General features: G+C 37.5%; 1 protein-coding gene across 1 annotated transcript in view; it reads left to right on the plus strand.

The window, feature by feature from the left end:
• Positions 1 to 2,560: 2,560 nt before the first annotated feature.
• The window catches only part of anos1 (anosmin 1), an 85,327-nt gene continuing 65,387 nt past the window's right edge, over positions 2,561 to 22,500 (plus strand). Inside the window, exons 1-2 of the mRNA XM_081368135.1 lie at positions 2,561 to 2,765; positions 9,946 to 9,993. Of these exons, the coding sequence (XP_081224261.1) occupies positions 2,601 to 2,765; positions 9,946 to 9,993 (213 nt within the window). The 5' untranslated portion in view covers positions 2,561 to 2,600. The remainder of the gene's footprint in view (positions 2,766 to 9,945; positions 9,994 to 22,500) is intronic.

Raw genomic sequence — 22,500 nt, forward strand, 5'->3', positions numbered from 1 at the left:
AGTGGCTTTGGTCTATATAGCTAATGTTGCCCTTCATGACGACTGTGAGGGGGGTGAATATTTTTATAACTCATCCGTTTAAATTATATTAAGCCTTAAAGTTCTGCATAATTAAGGGCGTGGCCACTTGAGTGACAGGTGGATTGCTGCTGATGTCACTACTAGCTGTTTGTCTGCTGTCTGTTAGCGTCACGTCACCTCTGCTAATCCGCCTCGCTGCACATTTCCGTTTATCCGGGAGTGACGCGCGGCCAAGAAGGCGACGGCTGGCTCCGCCCACTTTGGGCTTCAAAAACAGAAACCTACACTTTTCTTGACTGTTTTTTTACAGTCTGTGGTTCCTTCACACTGCTTTCATTAGAGATATCTGGCCCGGGGCGAAGAGCTACACCAGGCCAAATCCACTGATTATGAGTCCCAGTTTCTGTTTGGGAGGCATTCCCAATTTCCCATAAAAACTCATTAGAGAAAACGCTGCTGCCGTCGAGGAGCTATTGCTCAAGTCAACTCATAACGTTTTATGAACCCTTCTGGGAACTTTTTCAACTCTTTGCATGCTTATCTCCATTCCGAAGCGCTTCGGGAGTCATTTTTCTCCACGCTACGGTTGTGACTGGTGGAATGATGCTAGACATGCTTGTAAAGTGGAAAGTTTCCACTAGACTGGAGAAGTTTTGCTTGAGCATCTACTGGAACACTCACTTCAGTATGAAAACACTTGATGCATGTGCCAGAATGTTTTCACACGTTTTGGATAATTTGACCAAAACTGGAAATGACAATACAAATATACTCTCTTATTATATTCTCTTAATAGATACTTGATACTAAAATATGCAAATGCAGCATTATCTAATAAATTATGTACTAATTTGTATGCACTTTCAGAACAGAAATCTGAACATTGGATAAAGTCATTATTATGAGATGAAGTCGAATTTATGAAACACTAAGTCATAATTATGAGATTATAGTCAAAATTGACAGTGCACTTTCTGTCATAATTATGATTTTATGTCATATAATTGACATTGAAAGTAAAAATTATGAGATAAAGTTGAAATTATGAAATACTAAATCTTAATTATGTGATTTAAAAGTCGAAATTATGACACAGGTCAACTTTCTATGTCATAATTATGATCGTGTCATATAATTGACAAAAAGTAAAAAAAATTGAGATAGAGTTGAAATTATGAAATACTAAGTCATAATTATGAGATTAAAGTCAAAATTGACTGCACTTTCTGTCATAATTATGATTTTATATCATATAATTGACATTAAAAGTAAAAATTATGAGATAAAGTTGAAATTATGACATACTAAATCATAATTATGACACTAAATCATAATTATGAGATTTAAAAGTCGATATTATGACACAAGTCATCTTTCTATGTCTATAATTGACAAAAAGTAGAATTTATGAGATAAAGTTGAAATTATGTATTATAATAAGTCAATTGTGACAGTCAGAATTATGTAATTTTAAAGTAAAATTACTAAAAAGTCAACTTTCTACTCTGAAAAAATAGTGTGTTGGATTTACATGAATCAATTAAGTTAAACAAACATAATTTGTTCAAGTAACTTCAACATCATGGAAAGAAGTCATTTTCAATGACCCAATTAAGTAGTCTCAAAGTGAATTTTAAAAGGCTCATTAAACACAATTACACACTGTCAAGTCTTCCTCTTTTCTCATTTTCTCAAAAACACATAAAATAACACGTAATTTCAACATTTATCCTCTCTTAATTCAGCCATATGCAAAGCATGCTGGGAACTATAAGCACCGCCCAGTTTCAGTTAATGCAACACAAATTATTCATGTAATCCAACACAAACTGATTAAGTAAACTTAAATTCTACATGTATTTAAGCAGATTGAACACAATCAAATTAAGGTAGGACAAAATGAATAGCAGTTGTGTTGCTTAAACTCATTTTAATTAAGAAATTTGAACAAGCAGCAAAACATTTTTTTTCAGTGCATGTCCTAATTATGATTTTTATGTCATAATTTTCACTTTTCATGTTATGGTTTACAAAAGCATGTTTGTAAAAAGCATATTGCAAAAGCATATGGTGATTAAGAGGAAAATAAATGAGATAAAGTTGAAATTATAATATACTTAATCATAATTGACGTCTTAGTTTTGAGATTAAAAATCGAAATTATTAAATCAACTTTTTATGCCATAATTATGATTTTTGTGAGATTCAAAATGATGACACAAATCAACTTTTTATGTCATAATTATGATTTTTATGTAATTATTTCAGCTTTTCATGTCATGGTTTACTAAAGCATGTTTGAAAACACATATTGCAAAAGCATACTGATATTATAGAAGAGAAAAAAGAAAAAGCAGAACTTTCCCAATCATCCCATCTGAAGTTCCTGGCGCGCGCCCCCGCGCGCATCTACCTGCGTCTGGAGAGGCGGGGCGCGCGCCGAGCTCCACCAATGGCGCGCTCGCGAAGAGTCTGACTCCGCCCCCTTTCAGCACGAAACTTTCTTCATCTGCAGCTGCAGCAGGAGCGACACACACACACACACTCACACACACTCACTGACTGACTGCAGCTTCGCTATGCTCGCGCTCACCCTGTGGATTATCGTGTTGTGGAGCGCCGCGCGCGCGGACGCGAGGAAACCCGACGAGTTCTTCAGCGCGAGCGTTTATCGCGCGAGGTGCGCGTCGCGATGTCTCAGTCTGCACATCACGCGCATTTCTGCAGCTTTCAAGCATTTACAGGTATGATCAACATCATTATATCAGACAGAAGCTTCATCAATACCAGTTTCAATGGGAAATTCCCATAAAATTATATTTATGTCACAATTTCGATTTAGAATGACATAAATTCGTCTTAGTATGCAATTTCCTAACTTTAAATTTGTTTACACAATCTTGAAATTTAGATTATTGTTTTTCTGAGTGTTTTGCAGAAGAATGTTTTTACATTTTCTACCAATATGTGCTTTTCAATGGCCGATATACAGTATATGCGCAAACGGAATGTACCCAGAATTTTTGAAATCAAATGAATCACTTATTTTTAATTATTATTATTATTATTATTATTATTATTATTATTATTAATTCTTATTGTTATTTTACACTGTTTAAATTGACTTTAAATCACAAAATGTACAGCTATAGATTGGGAACCTGACTCGATGATCATATTGGTCTGTCACTCTTTAGTGACCTATAAATATTACTATTAAAACTATTTAATGACAGAAAATTAAATGAACACTTATTTTGCATAAATTTTACTCTAAATTCACAAAAATCTCAAAACAGATACTGAGTACATTTTCAGTCACAATGGAATATCGGCCATTTAATCTGCTTTATCGGTCCATCTATAATTCTTTAGTCTTATGTTTTTTATTGCTTTAACAACTAATTAACATATATAAATATAATATTCAGAGGAGAGAAAGCACTAAACAGAGAGTGGAACATTGTGAGGAATGAGCTTCAAAGGGTCAATCTCGTATTTTCATGAGGGAACTAAAGCATATTTAGAGTTCTATGACAATTGAGCACATTTCCATCCCGAATTCATTATGTAGATTTATATTTATATTAGAACAGCAAAAAAAAAAAAAAAAAAAATCGCAATCTCAATTCAAACACCCATGCGATCTTATTCCTATGACAACTACAGTCTACTGGGATAAAAATGAAGTAAATCATGTTTTTGAAAGTAAGTTGAAGCTTCAAATAAAGATTGTATCAATTACATCGTTACACCAGTAGGTGGCGACAAGAGACTGTTCATTAATTCAAGAGATTCGTTCAAAAACACTGATTCATCCAGTAGTGAAACAAGTCTTTATGTGCGAGTCATTGAATTATTCACTCAACCCAATAAAAAAATTGTAATTAGGCATAATTCAATATTTTTAAATAGACTGCAGCAATTAACATTTTAATAGAACATTTTGTAAATTATGTTTTATTTTGTTTAGTTGTCTATTCATAATTGTGCATCTATTTATCCAGAATATATATATATAATATATATATATGTATGTTTGTATGTATATTATGTTTTTGATAGCAGATTATATACTTCTGCTCAAATCTATAAATTATTACTGAAAATCATTCGTTTTTTCGGTGCATTATAAGTTTAATAACTTAACTGTGGTTTCATAAAGGAATTATATGGGATTTTGTTGCATTTTGGCTGATATTTGATGACATTCCTGGTGCAGTGAAACAGAAGATTCTCAAGTGAAGGGTTTGTGTTGCTCTTGTGCGGTTGTTTTTTGTCAAAGGTCATGATCTAGAGCGTATTAGTTTCCTACGGTCTCAGCGAAAGGCGTTTTCCTGCTAAGCTTCCCTCGTTGTGTTGAACTGAAGGGACTCAAGGTTAATGCATGTGTCTTATGCGTGAAACTTGCCTTGCAATCAAAACAAGCCGACATCCATCCGCGCTCGTGACGGTTATGATGATCTTGAATGAAATGTCGAGCAGAACTGCAGTCGTTAATGATTCGAGGGGAACATCTTTCTTAAAGGGATAGTTCACCCAAAAATGAAAATTAGCCCATGATTTACTCTCCCTCAACTCATCCTAGGTGTATACGACTCTCTTCTTTCAGACGAACACAATCAGAGTTATATTAATAAATGTCCTGGCTCTTCCAGCTTTATAATGGCCATTTCTGTTTTGAAGTCCTTAAAAGTGCATCTATCCATCATAATGCACTTTTATCATGATAGATGCACTTTTAAGGACTTCAAAACAGAAATGGCCATTATAAAGCTGGAAGAGCCAGGACATTTATTAATATAACTCTGATTGTGTTCGTCTGATAGAAGAGAGTCGTATACACCTAGGATGAGTTGAGGGTGAGTAAATCATGGGCTAATTTTCATTTTAGGGTGAACTATCCCTTTAATGATTGGAGGGGAACATCTTCCTTCAGATCAGAGGGAGTGTGAGTCTGTGAGTCTCGGGGGTTTTGTCTCCTGAGGAAGTGCGTGACAGGCTGAGTTTGATGAAGGACCGGTTGAAGCTCCAGGAATAGAAAGCGATTGTTGTTGGTGCTCCATAAAGAGTGTCCAGAGGCTGTGTGTGTGTGTGTGTGTGTGTGTGTGTGTGTGTGTGTGTGTGTGTGTGTGTGTGTGTGTGTGTGTGTGTGTCTGTGTGTTCACAGGTCTTTCATGTGAAAATGGGAGGTCTGGTCAGCTGCAAAAACATGCAGCCCCCCTCCGAACTCGCCTGGTGACCAAATGCCAGTGTCACACTCCTCACACACACACACACACACACACACACACACACACACACACACACACACACACACACACACACACACACACACACTCCTCACAGACCCTGTGCAACTGCTGCTGACAGTCGATCAGTCTTCCTCCTTCAGGAGTTCATAAAGGATTCAGTGAGGAAGTGTGAAAAAGATTTGATTGAATGAAGATGTTGTGGTTTTAAAGCGTCCAAAAAGTCTGAGCTCACACTACATCTATCTATCTATCTATCTATCTATCTATCTATCTATCTATCTATCTATCTATCTATCTATCTATCTATCTATCTATCTATCTATCTATCTATCTATCTATCTATCTATCTGTCTGTCTGTCTGTCTGTCTGTCTGTCTGTCTGTCTGTCTGTCTGTCTGTCTGTCTGTCTGTCTGTCTGTCTGTCTGTCTGTCTATCCATCGTTTTATCAGTATCTATCCATCCATTCATTGTTCTATCTGTGTCTTTCCATCCATCTGCTGATGATAATATAATTTGTAATGAATAATATTGTATTATAGTAAAGAGCACTCACTGGTTTTAGACTGGTTTTGAACTCTATTGTACTCAGACAGTTTATGTCCCGAATAACCGTGTGTCAGTACAGGTCATCAAAACACGGTCCAGTGAAATGAAACCCTCTCAGAGTTTTTATTGTCCTATCTGACGTCTAAATAGCGCAGTATTAGTGTGTGTTTGAGTATCAGTGATTCCATCTCAGGCCGAGGGAAACACCCGCTGTAAATCTGCTGAAAGAGCGACTCTGTTTCGCCAGCGTTTGGAAAGTGGGGTTATTTATGTGTGTGTGTATGAAGCCAAAGGTGTGTCACAGAGGTCCAGCTAGCGCATTTGACGTCGTAAAAATTATTACCTTTTAAATTAAGCCCTTCGTTCCCTCTGTTTCTCTTAATGTGCCGAGCCCGAGGGACACGCGTTCTGATCCAGAGAAAAGACAAACATTGGAAAGAAGTTTCACTGTGTTTCCTTGTTAAGGGCCTTTGATATGACACACACCGTGTGTGTGTGTGTGTGTGAGAGGTTTTACATTAGTGAAGACATGAATGGAGTCTTGTGCTACATCTATCCATCCATCCATCCATCCATCTATACATTTACCATCTATCCATCCATCCATCCATCCATCCATCCATCCATACATACATACATTTACCATCCATCCATCCATCCATACATACATTTACCATCCATCCATCCATCCATCCATCCATCCATCCATCCATCCATCCATCCATCCATCCATCCATCCATCCATCCATACATACATCCATCCATCCATCCATACATACATTTACCATCCATCCATCCATCCATCCATCCATCCATCCATCCATCCATCCATCCATCCATACATTTACCATCCATCCATCCATCCATCCATACATACATTTACCATCCATCCATCCATCCATCCATCCATCCATCCATCCATCCATCCATCCATCCATCCATCCATCCATCCATCCATCCATACATTTACCATCCATCCATCCATCCATCCATCCATCCATCCATCCATCCATCCATCCATCCATCCATCCATATATGTCGTTCTATCGTTCTATCACATGCTCAGAAACATCCACTTGAGCTCTAATGTTTTTAAAGTTGTTCATCTGTGTATGGATCAGCACAGATTGAGTGTAACTGGTGTTGAACTGCTCTGATCTTTGTCCTGTTTGAATGCTGGGAGTGTAACTGAGCAATAATGTCTCTTTAAACAACCCGAGAGTCAGTGTCAGTCTGCTCAAACCTTCATATCTTCACGTATTTCCACTTTATGGCCCGTCTATCTCTGGAATGTGGATCTGTAGATGTTTTGCTCTGTATGAAACGCTGATAAGAACGAGTTTGCTGATTTACCAGCACATTGCACAACACCAACACAAATGTCTCATCTCAATTTTATTTAGCTATTTTAATGGTATACGAATGCTCTTAGAATTAAGTTATATGGCTATAATTTTTTTTAAAGAATTTTGAATATGAAAAAGTAGTGCTGGGCAATGATTAATCATGATTAATCGCATCCAACATACAAGTTTGTGTTTACATAATATATGTGTGTGTGCTGTGTATCATTATTTTGTATATATAAATACACACACATTCATGTATTTCACAAAATATTTGCATGTATATACTGTATATATATTTATACATTATATTATATATAAATATAAATGTTATAAACAGAGTACAGTGCTATAATGAGTAATTAACTTAATAGAAACTAAATGTTTTCATATAGACATTAATTGTTCACAGTATAAATTGGGTGTTTATACAGAAAACCCCTGCTTTCGTACAACATTAAACTGGAAAGGTATGATGAAATGATGGATGACGCTCTCTCTTTTCTTCTCTTCTTTTCTCTTCTCTTCTCTTCTCTTCTCTTCTCTTCTCTTCTCTTCTCTTCTCTTCTCTTCTCTTCTCTTCCATCCATCCATCCATCCATCCATCCATCCATCCATCCATCCATCCATCCATCCATCCATCCATCCATCCATCCATCCATCCATCCATCCATCCATCCATCCATCCATCCATCCATCCATCCTTACATTTAAATTAGAATTTTAATTCTGCGTCCCGTTTCCTGCATTAATATGAATGTAAATTCACTGATTCTCACAGTATATTTCTCAAACGACACCATCTTTAAACGCTCTTGTTGTCTGTGTGACGGACTGATTTCGCTGCTCTGTTGCAGGTTGTTTTGTGCGGATAGAAGCGCCTGCTAAACGCATACATGATGTGAACGTACAGTTTATCTTTAAAGACAATGTTATGCTTCGTTCCAGTGGATGAGTTTGCGTGATGGATTACAGTTGATCTGGCAGTGTGAATCCACCAGCGAAAACTGATTGTAAATCTGCAGAGCTTTGAAAACCAAAGGCTTAAACTGTCCAGGAATATCCTAACAGTTCTGACCTATAATTATCTCTCCGAGGTCGAAACACACGAGCAGAAACAGCTGGGTCAACATCACGTCGAGTGTCCGAGGATTAAAACCAGAGCTCTGAATGTCTTGTGAATGATATATCGGTGGAGCTGGGATTCATTTAAAGGAGTAGTTCACTTCAGAATTAAAATTTCCTGATAATTTACGCACCGTCATCCAAGATAATCGTGTCTTTCTTTCTTCAGTCGAAAAGAAATTAAGGTATCCAGGATTGTTCTCCATATAGTGTCTTCAATGGGGTCCAACGGGTCGAAGGTCCAGATGTGAGTTTCAGTGCAGCTTCAAAGTCTCGACACGATCCAGCCGAGGAATAAGAGTCTCATCTAGACAAACCAGCGGACATTTTAGAACAAAATAAACATTTATATACTTTTAACCACTAATGCTGGTCTTGCACTCGCTGTGATGCGACACACATTATGTAATCATGATGAAAGGTCAAGTGTGACATAGGCGTAAGAACAGATCTAATGTTTGGAAAGAGAACGTGCAAAGACTAAGACAAACGGCATTTACAAAAAAAGGTAAAACAACGATATCGGACGATTTTGAAGTCGGAGGAGAAAATGAGATGGTGTTTTCTTTACATTTTTACATTTCTGAACCGAAACACGCTTGACCTTTCAACCTGATCACGTAATGTGTGTCGCATCACAGCTAGTGCAAGACCAGCATTAGTGGTTTAAATGTGTATTTTGTTCTAAAATGTCCACTGGTTTGTCTAGATGAGACTCTTATTCCTCGGCTGGATCGTGTCGAGACTTTGAAGCTGCACTGAAACTCACATTTGGACCTTCAACCCGTTGGACCCCATTGAAGACACTATATGGAGGAACATCCTGGAACGTTTTCCTCAAAAACCTTAATTTATTTTCGACTGAAGAAGGAAACACATGAACATCTTGGATGAGGTTAGGGTTGAGTAAATTATTCACAACACATGATCTCGATCGCCTCACTGCTTTTAATAAAATCACATCTTATTGGACTTATTGACAGGCTGCAATGATGTTGATGATTTGTTTTGGTTTAAAGCCTCTGTAGTTTATGAGGTGAAGTTAATAATGTTTGATTTACAGTCTTCATAAAGGTGATCCAATTAACATATCTGTGCTAGATCCAGTCGAATTGCTAAAACGGTTCAGGCTGCGCTGGTTTAATGACTCTGATTGAAGACACACGTTAACGCTCCATTACAATCTTGATGATTCACATGTTGTGCGTTTGCTCTGGTTCCAGGATCCACTGTCTCAGTTCAGCTCTTTGAAGCTAGCTGACCATTATCCTTGACATCAAGTGCACAACACCCCACGGTACTGGATGGCAAATTAAGTCCTTTAATGATAAGTTGTTTCCCAAGGTTTTCGCAGGGAATTTCCACTGGATTACATTGTTCCAGAATCCTTTGAACTTGACATTGAACTTGAGCAGACTTTTGGTTTGCAGAGCCGTAACGTTTGCCTGTTCAGATGCTTTTGGAAAAGTGAACAAAGCCCTGATTCACACGGCTTCATATTAAACCGGAATATTTTTAGTCAAGCATCAGTTTTTCGAGTGATGGTGCAAATGAATCTTTGAATCGATTCGCTGAAATGAACAGTTCGAACTGATTCACTAATGTTTCGTATATTTGCAGTGTTTTTATTATGTCTCTCTTTTTGTTTCAGAGCAATGGATCATTGGTGTGGTGTCAGAATCACAAGCAGTGCTCAAAGGTAAAACTGTGAATCTCATGCAATCTATGCTGATCAATGGAGAATGAAAGACGAAAAAAAGTCCTATTTTAGGACCATTAAAGGCGATCTATAATGCAAAATTCACTTTTACATGGTGTTTGAACATGTGTTGGCAGTGTGTGTACACAACCACCCTATAAAGATGAAAATCTTTTTTAATCCCCATAAATCATAAGCAGTGTTTAAGAATAAGCCATTTGCGGATTCTATGCAATGTGACATCACATATGCTTAGGCTCCGCCCATGACTGCTGACGGATTAGCATAGCTCCGCCCCTCAGTGAGCTGTACAGTCCATCATGTTTTATCTCCTTGTTAAAGCGTTTAACAGCAGCATTCAAGTAAGAAATATATTATTTTTAAAACTACTAAAGTTATTCAGTGAGTGATTTTCTGTTTTCTTTTGTTGTTTGATTCATATTAACAGCATATATAGCAGTAGGTACTGTATATTACGCTGCTGTCACTTTAATACACAGATCTAATATACACATGCGGTTTCTTTCCCTGCTGTTTACATTCACAGACATAACCGACTGTGTTTATGTGCGTTTTGACATATCATTGTGTGTATTTGAGAGTTTGAGCACAATAAGATGTGAAAGGGAACTTAGTTTAATACCCAGCTTTCTGTGCACGTGCTTCGGGTGTGTGCGCTCAGAAAACCATATATCAGAAGTTTAGACTGATATGGCTTTAAAACACATGCAGATAATTATCTTTCATGGTTATGAAGAACTGCAATGTCAAATGAGCGTGACCGCGATAGAGATGATAATAAAAACAAACAGATGTTTTAGTGTTTGGCAGAGTATCTGATGTACGAACTGTAAAGGCTCCGCCCCCTTCTGGAAAGGGGGTGTGGGGAGCAGCAGCTCATTTGCATTTAAAGACACATGCACGAAAACAGCATGTTGTTCTTTCCACTCGAAAATAGGAATTTACAACATGGTAAAATAATTGATCTGTGGGGTATTTTGAGCTGAAACTTCACAGACACATTCTGGGGACACTGAGACTTGCATTACATCTTGTAAAAAGGGTCCCCTTTAAGTTTATTGCAAGAACTTTATGCATATTTTCACTCTTCATTTTTGTAATGCAATGAAAAGTCATTCTCATTACTGCAATGCAAGACAAATAGTGATATTTAAATCGTCATAAATTGCACAAGTTTAAAAAGTAAAGTGTTTATACATCTTGTTACAGCAATGCAAGAAAAAACAGTGATGTTTTATTTAAATAGTAGATTTTACAATTTTAAAAAGTAAGGTTAAAGTGTTTTTGCCAATGCAAGAAATAATAGTAATATTTTATTAAAATATACATGAAGTTTACCAGTTTAAAAAGTAAGATTAAAGAATTTGTAGTATTTGTTGTACTGCCTTTCTTTGAGCTGAAATGCAGTAAAAACAGTGTATTGCAGTAAGAACAGTGTATTGCAGTGACAAGAATCTATTGAGAATAATGCGAATTACAAAAATATATTTTGATTTTGAGATTAAAAGGTTTCAGGTTAAATGCAATGCCTCACATGTTCTTAATAGTTCATGTATTGAATTGAAGTCAGATGCGGTAGTGGCCGTGTTTATATGATTCCCCGGGTATCTAGCATGTGTAAATGTGATGCATGCTCTACATTTACTATGGTAACAGTAATATTGAGTCTCTGTAGGGAGCTGAAGGTATAGACGAGTCCTGTGTTGAATCATTACACATTCACAGCATCATGCATGACGCTCGTTCACACAACACTGGTTACAGAGAGAAAGAAACTGGCCAGATTTTACTCTTACTTTGCTTGCTTGTTTGATTATATTTGTGCATGATGTGTTGCAACTTCATTTAGAGTCGCTCATGCATTTTACATAAGGAGCGTATTTTATTTTAAAACAAAACAGATATGCTTTCACAAATGTTCATTGTTATTAATAATGTATAATAATGTAACCCAACTATGGGTTGGTATATCACCTTCCCAACGGTGGGTTATTTTAACCCAATGCATTGAAAGCCAGCTGGGTTCAGAGTAACCCAACAGTTAAGTTAACTATTTATTTGTATTCATGACATTATTTTAATAAATGAAATGCACTTTGTTTTCAAATACGGATTATTTAATTGTATAAAACGATCAATATGTCTCAACAAATGTATGTTTAAATTACAAACTAAATATTGGGGAGTGTAGAATTTAATGTAAACATTTAAATGATTGTGTGCATAAATTCAAAATACACAAGTAGCATACGTATTTAACCCAAAAGACGGGTTATTACTAGAAATTACCCAACGATTTTAAAAATGACCCAACATTTTTGGAAAATAACCCAACATAGTGACCCAATATGATGATTGGGTAAAAAAAAATAACCCAAGGTTGTTGTTTTTTTTACTGTGAATGCATCTAATGTTTACTAAATGAGACCTTATTGTAAAGTGTTACCAAAGTTTATTGTGGTGAGGAAAAAAAAGCGTGACGAGTGAAGTCCAGCCAAGAAGAACAGACATTAACAAGGCAAAACACAAATTCATTTTGCTTCACGAGAGTTAATGAAGATGTCAGAGGGCTTCAAAGAGGAGATACACACGGCGCTCGAAAAGCAAAGCCGCTTTGTTTTTGCGCTAGAATGCAACAAAAGACCTGCTCTTTTCCTTTCCATGGCGTTGGCCAGTGTCGGGTCTTGGCAGAACCACTGTCCCCAGTCATTCATCAAGAGCTGCTGTGTTAAAGAAGGATTTGGCTGTTTGCGTGTCTGAGCGTTGGGCGTTCCCATTACAACTGGCCCTCTTTATGTCTGAGACTCGAGAAACTCTCGAGGAGATCATGCCATGCTTTGACTGAGTGTGTTTCTGTTGCTAGCTATCTGTCAGGCATACTTCAGAATCATGTTTTTTATACTGGTAATTAGTAATGCATATGTTGTCGTTCTCCGGGTGGGACTGTGCTCAGTCCGGCACACATGCGTCAGATGGACGTCTTTGCCCGTTGCGTCATGTTTCGCTGTTTCATGTCTTGGTATGCTGTTGTCGGGTTAGTAGTTTGACTTTTTTAAAACACGCTCTGTGCCATTATAATCAATTATCTAGCTGAGGGTTGTGCGCCATTCAGAACTGAACTGAGAATGTCGTTTAAATTGCAATTCAGTTCCTGGGTTTAGATTGATGTGGAAAACGGGATGCAGAACTGCTGCAGTACTGGGGGAATTAATATGCATTTGAAATTCAATCAAATTCACATAACTGCTATTTTTAGCTTGAAAAACAACAGAAACGAAGTTTGAAAGATTTGAAAAAGTTTTGAAAAAGTTTTGAAAAAGTTTTGAAAAAGTAAAAAAAAAAGTCGATAATTGAAGTTTTATGGGTGGATGGTTTGTTTAATGATAGATACATAGATAGATAGATAGATAGATAGATAGATAGATAGATAGATAGACAGATTGATCTGCATTGTCGTTAACTGTGATCGATATACAAAAACCTATGTTATTTGCATTGTGAAAGTGCCAGTCGTGAATTCTAAGCTCAGCGTGTGTGAGTGTGTTTCTTGAAGTCTAAGCACAGCGTGTGTGAGTGTGTTTCTGCTGTTAACGGTGGGGTTGTTGGCTCAGGATTGTAGAGTTTGTTTGCTCATCTCCTCTTAATGAAGTGATCCATGTGTAAAGTCCTCACAACACAAAGCAAGACCCACACTGGGCCGCTCATAAGGGCTTTCCCACTATATTGTCCCATACAGTGTGTGTGTGTGTGTGTGTGTGTTTGTGAATCGCTGTTTTCAACCTGTTTAGCCTTTCCACTGAGTCACTGCAGATGTCAAACAAAAGCGAGGACAGTAATGTCTCTGAATGCCGGTGAGAACGCCTCATTGTGGTGTCACTCCTCCAACAAAAGCGAAGCAAAGGTGGGTTAATTATTTAAACAAAGATAAAGTGACCTCTCAGATCCGTCAGCGCTTCTGCTCTCCATCGGACGAGTCTTGGCCGAACCCTGACGTGTCGGTCTCCTGAAGCGCCCCGTTGTTATGATAATTAACCCCGTTAGCCTGCGCTTGTGAGCATTAGCGCTTCATTAGCATGCCTCCACCATCACCCTCCATTCACACCCGCAGGCCTTTTGTGTTTCCTTTCTTTATCTTTCGTGTGACCACTTCGGCCTTCACACGCCAAGAAAGTTTGACAACTTCTGGGTGCTTGTTCAAGCGAAAGTGGGAGGAAACAAGGAGCTGAAAAGCAGTTTGAGTCGCTCGAAAAGGTCAGACTTCCAAGATCCCCCAAAACTTGAATTGATTTGCTTTGCAAATAAGCGGCAGAGCCAAACTCACTCCTAAACATTGACTGGACTATTCCTAAATTGTTGCTGAAATGAATGTTTATGACTAGTGTTGGGGAACGATTAATCTCAATTAATCACATCCAAAATATAAGTTTGTGTTTACATAATATATACTGTATGTGTGTGGACTGTTTCATTATTTTGTATATATAAATACACACACATATGCATGTATATATTTAAGAAAAATGTGTTATTTATATATAAAATATTTATATTTATATATAATATAAATTATGTATAAATATATATACAGTATTTGCATGCAAATGTTTCTTAAATATATACATATGTGTGTATTTATATATACAATATAAACATAGACATTCCACACACATATTTTATGTAAACACAAACTTTTTATGTTTTATGTTTAAACAGGGCGAATACAACATGTCTGAACGGTTAGTTGATGAGTTTATGCAGCTGATGTGGAGTTATCTTCTAGTCATTAGGCGCGTTTCCATTACAGATTTGCGCAAAACTTTTGCGATTTTTTTCTAAATGTTGACAAAAAACTATTGCGAAATGACGGCGTTTCCATTATCTGATGTTATGCGACTAAAACTTAATTTTTTCCTCTCGCGATCAGTAAAATCATTCCAGAAACCATGGGGACGGACGCTGGTAGGTTTATGTACTATATCCCAGCCACTGCACTGGCCATTATTATTAACAGAAGGAGACGTGTGTGTGTTTCCCAGCATTAATGGTGAGGAACGACCCTTATTATACTGTGAGCGGCTCATATGAGGAGTTTCTGGGTGTTTCTCCCTCAGATCTGCTGATTGTGGCATTTATTTGAGGTTTAGAATCCAGTATTCCTGTAATTCTTTTGTCTTATATGAATTTAATAAAGAACTCTGTCTTGTATTCTGTCCAAACACACCGCGTCATCTACGTCAGGTGACTGTAAATGCGATTTCAATTTTAAGGGTAATGGAAACGCGGCTATTGATAAGCATATTCTGTCTTGATAATCTATAAATCGTGTTCAGGGGGCGGGGTTTATGTAAATTTTAGGGTTGGTGATGTCACTAACCCGGGAGGAATGTGGTGTAGTCTCTACCAGCCGTTTGTTGTAGTCCTTAAAAAGCGATTTCTGTAAAAGTAAATATCTCCCTTTGCTTTGAACTTTGAGCGTCGTAACTTTGCAGATGTTGTTTATGATCAAACAGTAACATTACACACTAACTAAAGTTAGAAAAGTCAAATCATAATCAGCCACCCCTTTAAGAATCCGGAAGTCTAATTTGTTTCAGTTCCCATCTGTACATGGTTGTTCTAGTGACATTAAACATGTCTTCTCAGTGTCTCTGGCGTGTGAAGTGATGTTCTTCTGCTGGTTTACTGTGAGTTCTGGGTCTGTCAGGAAACTCTTCAAAGCTCCTGTTGTTGAACACCAGATGAGTTAACAACGGGTTAAATAATGAGTTAACAACACCTCGCTCAACGTGAGCATGAAGGACATCAGACCTCAGAGGAGAGAAACACTCGCTTTCTAATGAGCAACATCACGTTATACTGACATTTACAGTACGGCATATTGATCATAAATCATACACAACCGCTCCAAAGTTTTTTAATGTTTTTGAAAGAGTCTCTTCTGCTCACCAAGACTGCATTTATTTGATCAAAAATACAGTAAAAATTGTGAAATATTATTATAATGTAAATCAGCTGTTGTCTATGTGAATAGTAAAGTGTAATTTATTCCTGTGATCAAAGCTGAATGTTCAGCATCATTACTCCAGTCTTCAGTGTCACATGATCCTTCAGAAATCACTCTAATATGAGGATTTGATGATCAAGAAACATTTATGATTATTAGCAGTGTTGAAAACAGTTTTGCTCCTTCAGAATTCTTTGGAAACTGTCATGCATTTTATTTTTCAGGATAATATAATGAATGGAAAGTTCAAAAGAACAGCATTAATTTATATTTTGTAACATTATAAATGTCTTTACTGTCACTGTTTTACTGTATTTTTGATTAAATAAATGCAGCTTTGTTGAGCGTAATTTCAGTATATCTCAGTATTTATGTAATTCCTCTGAAATGAGGAATTAATGTTGCTTAATATCAGTATATCTGTGTAATGCTGAGTCTGTATTTCCTCGCTCACTGAAATATTCGTTCTATCCCCCAGTTTACGTAAACCGGTAAATGAGTGTCTTTATGAGCTTCCTGATATGAGTGTCCCGTGGTGGCGTGTGTGTGAGTGTGTGTGTGTGTTTGTGCATGCGTGCGTGTGTGTGTGTGTGTGTGTGAGTGTGTGTGTGTGTGTGTGTGTGTGTGTGTGTGTGTGTGTGAGTGTGTGAGTGTGTGCGTGTGTGTGTGTGTGTGTGTGTGTGTGTGTGTGTGTGTGTGGACTCAGCAGGAGATGCCCTGATGGGACAAGGCTGTTAAGTTTGATGGTCTCGTGTCTGCTCGCCTCATTCCTCTTCATGGTGGGTGGCACAACAGCGGCGTAAAACACTGAGAAGATGTGGCCAGACACACACGTATCCAGACGTTCACACGCTTTCACCAGCATTGTGCTGCTTTAAAAGAGGAAGTCTATCTTTTCATTCAATTAAATGCCACTCAAAACCATTAATTAAACATATTAGGATTCTGAAAATGGTAAAACGGTGTTAAATGCAGAAGAGTTTCTCAATGTTTGCTAGTGTTTCCTACAGAATGTTGGGCGATTCAAATCCTCAGACTCATCTTTGAAGGTGATTTGCATTGATTGATGTTAAAATACTTTCGTCAGTTGTGAGTGAGTTATAATAAGTGGATTTTGGGGGAATTAAAGCACTGTTTCTGTCCAGCTTGACACAGCAACACTGATTCAACCAATGGGATGAGTTTGGGGGCGGGACTGTTTGTTCCTTTGACCAATGACAGAAAGGGGAGTTTTCAGAAAACCTGTTTGCAATTCCATTCCATTTGGTGACAGTAGTGACACAACATGTTGTATTATTACCATTTCTTGCTATATTATTACTAGTGGTGGAACGGTACACAGAAGTCACGGTTCGGTACAAATTCGGTACAATGGAGGGAAAGCAAAACAAAAATACAGAAGGCTTGTGCATGTCTCAGGCTGGACCACCAAAGGAAAATAAATTACTTAAGCCTTGCATTTTTTAAATAAGTTTTATTAATAAAGTAAAGGCATAGAACCAGTTTATTTGTAGTGCACTGAGTTTTATATAATTAGTTTATTAATTAAATTAATAAAAAGACAAAAAGACCTTGAGATGTGTTTGGTAATTGTACCTGAATGAATTGAAAATGAATTTGCTACATTTCAGATTAATATATTTGTTTTCCTTAAAATTTAAATTTACAGTAACTTAAACACTTTGCAGTTTGAATGATGTCCTGTATAAACAAAATGACGAGTATGTTTTTATGTTTTCACTGTTCGATCGCGGCCGCGCCTCTCTCACACACACACACACACACACACACACACACACACACACACACACACACACACACACACACACACACATGCACACACAAATATAAGTAAACACTTTGCGACTTTTCGATCACGCCCGCGCCTCTCTCTCTCTCTCTCTTTTTTTTAAATACTTCATCAAGGATGCATTAAATTGATCAAAAGTGACAGTAAAGAGATTTATAAGGTTACAAAAGATTCTATTAAAAAGAAAATGCTAATCCTTCTATTCATCAAGGAATCCTGAAAAATAAAATATGACAGTTTCCACAAAGATATGAAGCTGTTTTCAACATTGATAATAATCATAACTGTTTCTTGATCATCAGATCCTCATATTAGAGTGATTTCTGAAGGATCATGTGACACTGAAGACTGGAGTAATGATGCTGAACATTCAGCTTTGATCACAGGAATAAATTACACTTTACTATTCACATAGACAACAGATGATTTACATTATAATAATATTTCACAATTTTTACTGTATTTTTGGATCAAATAAACACATCCTTGTTGAGCAGAAAATACTCTTTCTTTCAAAAACATTACCAACCCCAAACTTTTAAAAGGTATATTTGTAGGGACAATTTTTACATCATTCGAACCATAAAGTTGAACCATGTTTTGCTAGAAATGTTGGAGGAGATCATCTCTGCTTCTTCTTCATTTCCCTTTAAAACGTGTCTCTGCTCTGAATGTTTCATAATGCCAAAACTGTCAAGTTTCCATGTTTACATTCCGACGCTCTCGGTCTGGCACGAAGCCGTTCTTCTTCTCATCTGTCCCGATAGCAGCTCGCTTTTTTAATTTTCTCCCGATCCCGAGGGATTATCCCAATCAGAGCGGCTTGTGAACTCCTCTGGGAGTGATAACACATAAACAGCGAGGGCTTGTTTGACAGCGCTGGACGGACGTGGCCTGTTCTCTTATCAGTCCTGCAGATGTGCTCAACAACACTCAGGGTTTCTCCGCTGGCATGTCTTCGGCTCGGAAGAGTGTTGCGTTGAGTTTCCTGACGGATGCATGTTTTCCACGAGTTCTGGAGTCTGTCAGAGCGCAAGTCATCCGTCATTACTAAAGCCTTCATTAGTCCTGCTAATCTGATGAACTAAACCTACATGTGTGAATGAATCACTCGTACGAGTGAAGGTGAAAATAAAATCAGACTTTACTTCATGTTCCTGGTTTTAGGGCCGTTCACACATACGGTGGAAAAATATATGTTTTGAAGTTACTGGAGTGTGTTTTGTAATGTTTTTGTGAGATTTTTGGTGTTTTAAAGGGTTACTTCAGGATTTAGCATTAAGCTTTGTATTACAACAACAACAACAACCTTTATTTATAAAGCACTTTTAACACAATACAAATTGATCCAAAGTTCTGTACATAGTGCATAGCAGGACTACACTATAAAAAACAACAATTACAAGTTTCCAAAAGCTAAAGAATAAAAATGTGTTTTCAGAGTAGATTTAAAAATGTCCAATGAAGGAGCAGACCTCACATGATAAGGGAGACGAGTCCAAAGCTTGGGCCGGGCCACAGAAAAGGCCCGATCACCCTTTAATTTGTAGCGACTTCGTGACACATTTAAAAGCAAGTGATTTGAAGATCTAAGTGCCCTAGCAGGACAGTATGGCACAATAAGATCACAAATATACCTTGGTGCACAGCCAGACAACACCTTATAAACAAACATAAGGATCTTAAAATCAACTCGAAACTTAATAGGAAGCCAGTGAAGGGATGCCAAAACAGGAGAAATATGATCCCTTTTCCTAGACCCAGTCAAGAGTCTTGCAGCTGCATTTTGAACAATTTGTAAACGAGATAGTGAAGATTTAGGAAGACCACAGTAAAGAGAGTTGCAATAGTCTAATCGTGATGTTACAAATGCATGAATTGCAACTTCTAAATCTTTGCTTGAAAGAATGTTCTTCAACTTTGCAATAGATCTTAAATGGAAAAAGCTTCCTCTAATAACAGCACTAATTTGTTTATCAAAAAATAGTGAAGAGTCAAAGATCACTCCAAGGTTTTTGATTTGTTTGCATACATCTGTTGAGAGAGGACCTAACTGGGCTTTCAGAGCAGGAGAGGAATCTGCCGGACAACCTAAAATTAAAACCTCTGTTTTATCCTCATTTAGCTGCAGAAAATTCTTTGTCATCCACCTCTTGATATCATCTACACATTCCAATAACACATCAAATGGAGCAGTGGTGTCAAGCCTTACTGGAAGGTAAAGCTGAGAATCATCTGCATAACAGTGATATGAAATGTTGTACTTCTGAAAAATGAGGGCCAAGGGGAGCATATAAAGGGAAAACAACAAAGGTCCCAAAATAGATCCCTGAGGCACACCAAACAAAACAGGCGCAGATGACGAGGAACAATTTCCTAAATTTACAGAAAAAGTCCTCTTTCCGAGGTAGGAAGCAAACCACTTTAATACAGTGCCCTTGACACCTACCATACATTCTAGCCGTTCAAGAAGAATGCTGTGGTCAACGGTATCAAATGCAGCGCTCAGGTCTAACAAAACCAGCACAACACAAGAGCCTGAATCTAGAGCTAGCAAGATATCATTTGTAACCCTCAACAGAGCCGACTCAGTGCTATGTAATGATCTAAAGCCAGATTGGAACATGTCCAAAATATCAAAAGAATTCAGATAAAACTGGAGCTGTGAGAAAACAACTTTCTCTAAAAGCTTAGAGATAAAAGGCAGTTTAGAGATAGGTCGATAGTTACTGCACATTTCTGGATCAAGCTGAGGTTTTTTCAACATAGGTTGCACAATTGCATGTTTAAAACTAGCTGGAACGACACCTTTGGCTAAAGAGCTGTTTATGATAGCGGTTACCATATGACTAATGGTAGAAAAAACATCCTTGAAAAGACGAGCCGGGATAATATCTAACTTAGAACCAGAACACTTCATAGTAGAGATAATATCAGCTAGCTGAGTTGGAGAGACAGGTTTAAAGTTAGACAGACAACTCATAGGACAGGGCAGTTGCAAGCATGGTTCAGAGGGAACAATGGAGTTTCTAATATCATAAATTTTTTGAGGGAAATGTTTTAAAAAATCTTCACAAAGCTCAATAGAGGCCTCAGATAAAATATTCGTAGTCGGGTTTAGAATAGAATCAATCGTATCAAACAGGACTTTGGGTCGCTTAGCGTTGTCAGAAATTAGTTGAGAAAAGAAATTAGATTTGGCCTTTTTTACTGCCGTTTGATAGTTAAACAGACTTGATTTTAAAATGTCAAATGAAACCTGTAGCCTATCTTTTTTCCACTTTCGCTCTGCTTTTCGACACTCTTGTCTGAGAGCGCAGGTGACATCATTTAACCACGGCTGGCCAGCAACCGTCATCTTTTTACGCTTAAGCGGAGCAACAGCGTCCATAGATATGGAGGATGCTTTATAAAATATCTCAGTCAAGCATTCAGTATCTGTGTCGTTCAGAAAATTATTATTAAAATGTTCAGAAAAATGTTCAGAAAACAAATTAGCAGTGTTTGAGTGAATAGCTCGAGAGAGACATGAAGGTTGAGGGCAAATAGAAGTTTGCCGTTTGATAGTTGAACAGACTTGATTTTAAAATGTCAAATGAAACCTGTAGCCTATCTTTTTTCCACTTTGAGGGCAAATAGAAGACGGGAGAAAGCACTCAGATTCAAACAAAATAGGATAATGGTCAGACACACATGCATCAATAACCTCCAGATTTGAAATCGAAAAACCACGAGACAGTATCAAATCTAGTGTGTGACCAAGATTGTGAGTTGGGCCGCATACAGATTGTACAAAGTTCAAAGACTCTAAAATAGTTACAAATTCTTTGACCAACGTTTTAGAAGGGCAGCAGAGATGAATGTTAAAATCAATAATCAATAGTCTATCAGCCCGAGTCACCAGATCAGAGAGAAAATCAGAAAATTGTTGAATAAAATCCTTATTGCATTTAGGGGGTCTGTAAATCACAGCACATAGCATTGGACCATTTAAATCAACCTTCAGTAACTGGACTTCAAAACTGGAAAAGGTGTCCGTAGGCACAGACTTACATTTGAAACAGTTTTTAAAAATTGTTGCGACTCCACCACCATGTCCAGAGGCCCGTGGAGCACTGAGAAAAGCACATCTCGGCATCAAGTCACCCTGTTTTAACCAGGTCTCAGTCACAAATAAAAAGTCTAAGAAGTGAGATGTAATCAAGTCATTTAAAATAAAAGATTTGTTCGATACTGACCTTGCATTCACTAAGGCCATCTTTACAGTAGCAGGGCAAGCAGACTGCCGAGAGCTGAGAGGCGCGTGTATAAAGTCCTTGAAAGTCCTGGAACTTATATATATATAAAGTTAATTATAAATAAAGTTTGATTGATTCTTTCATGTGTAGTCGTCCTGTATTACTGGCTAACGATGCTTTCGGGAAACTCAGTCCTGATCGAGACGTTATCTAAGAACTCACCCGTCCCGTCAGAGATTAGAGAAGAGTAATCCAGCTTGAGTTACGGGTCCGCCTTCACTCGTTTATTACTGACATGAAACATGGATGTGGACCTTTTAGGCTCAGTCTGGTTTGTTTTGATATGCTTTAGATGCGTAGTTGTTGTTTTTAACCCCTTTTAGTAAGAGTTTCACCTCCACTGCTTCACTTTAAATGGTGACAAATTATTTAAG

The sequence above is a fragment of the Scardinius erythrophthalmus genome, assembly GCF_964197995.2.
Source record: "Scardinius erythrophthalmus genome assembly, chromosome: 6".
NCBI lineage: Eukaryota > Metazoa > Chordata > Actinopteri > Cypriniformes > Leuciscidae > Scardinius > Scardinius erythrophthalmus.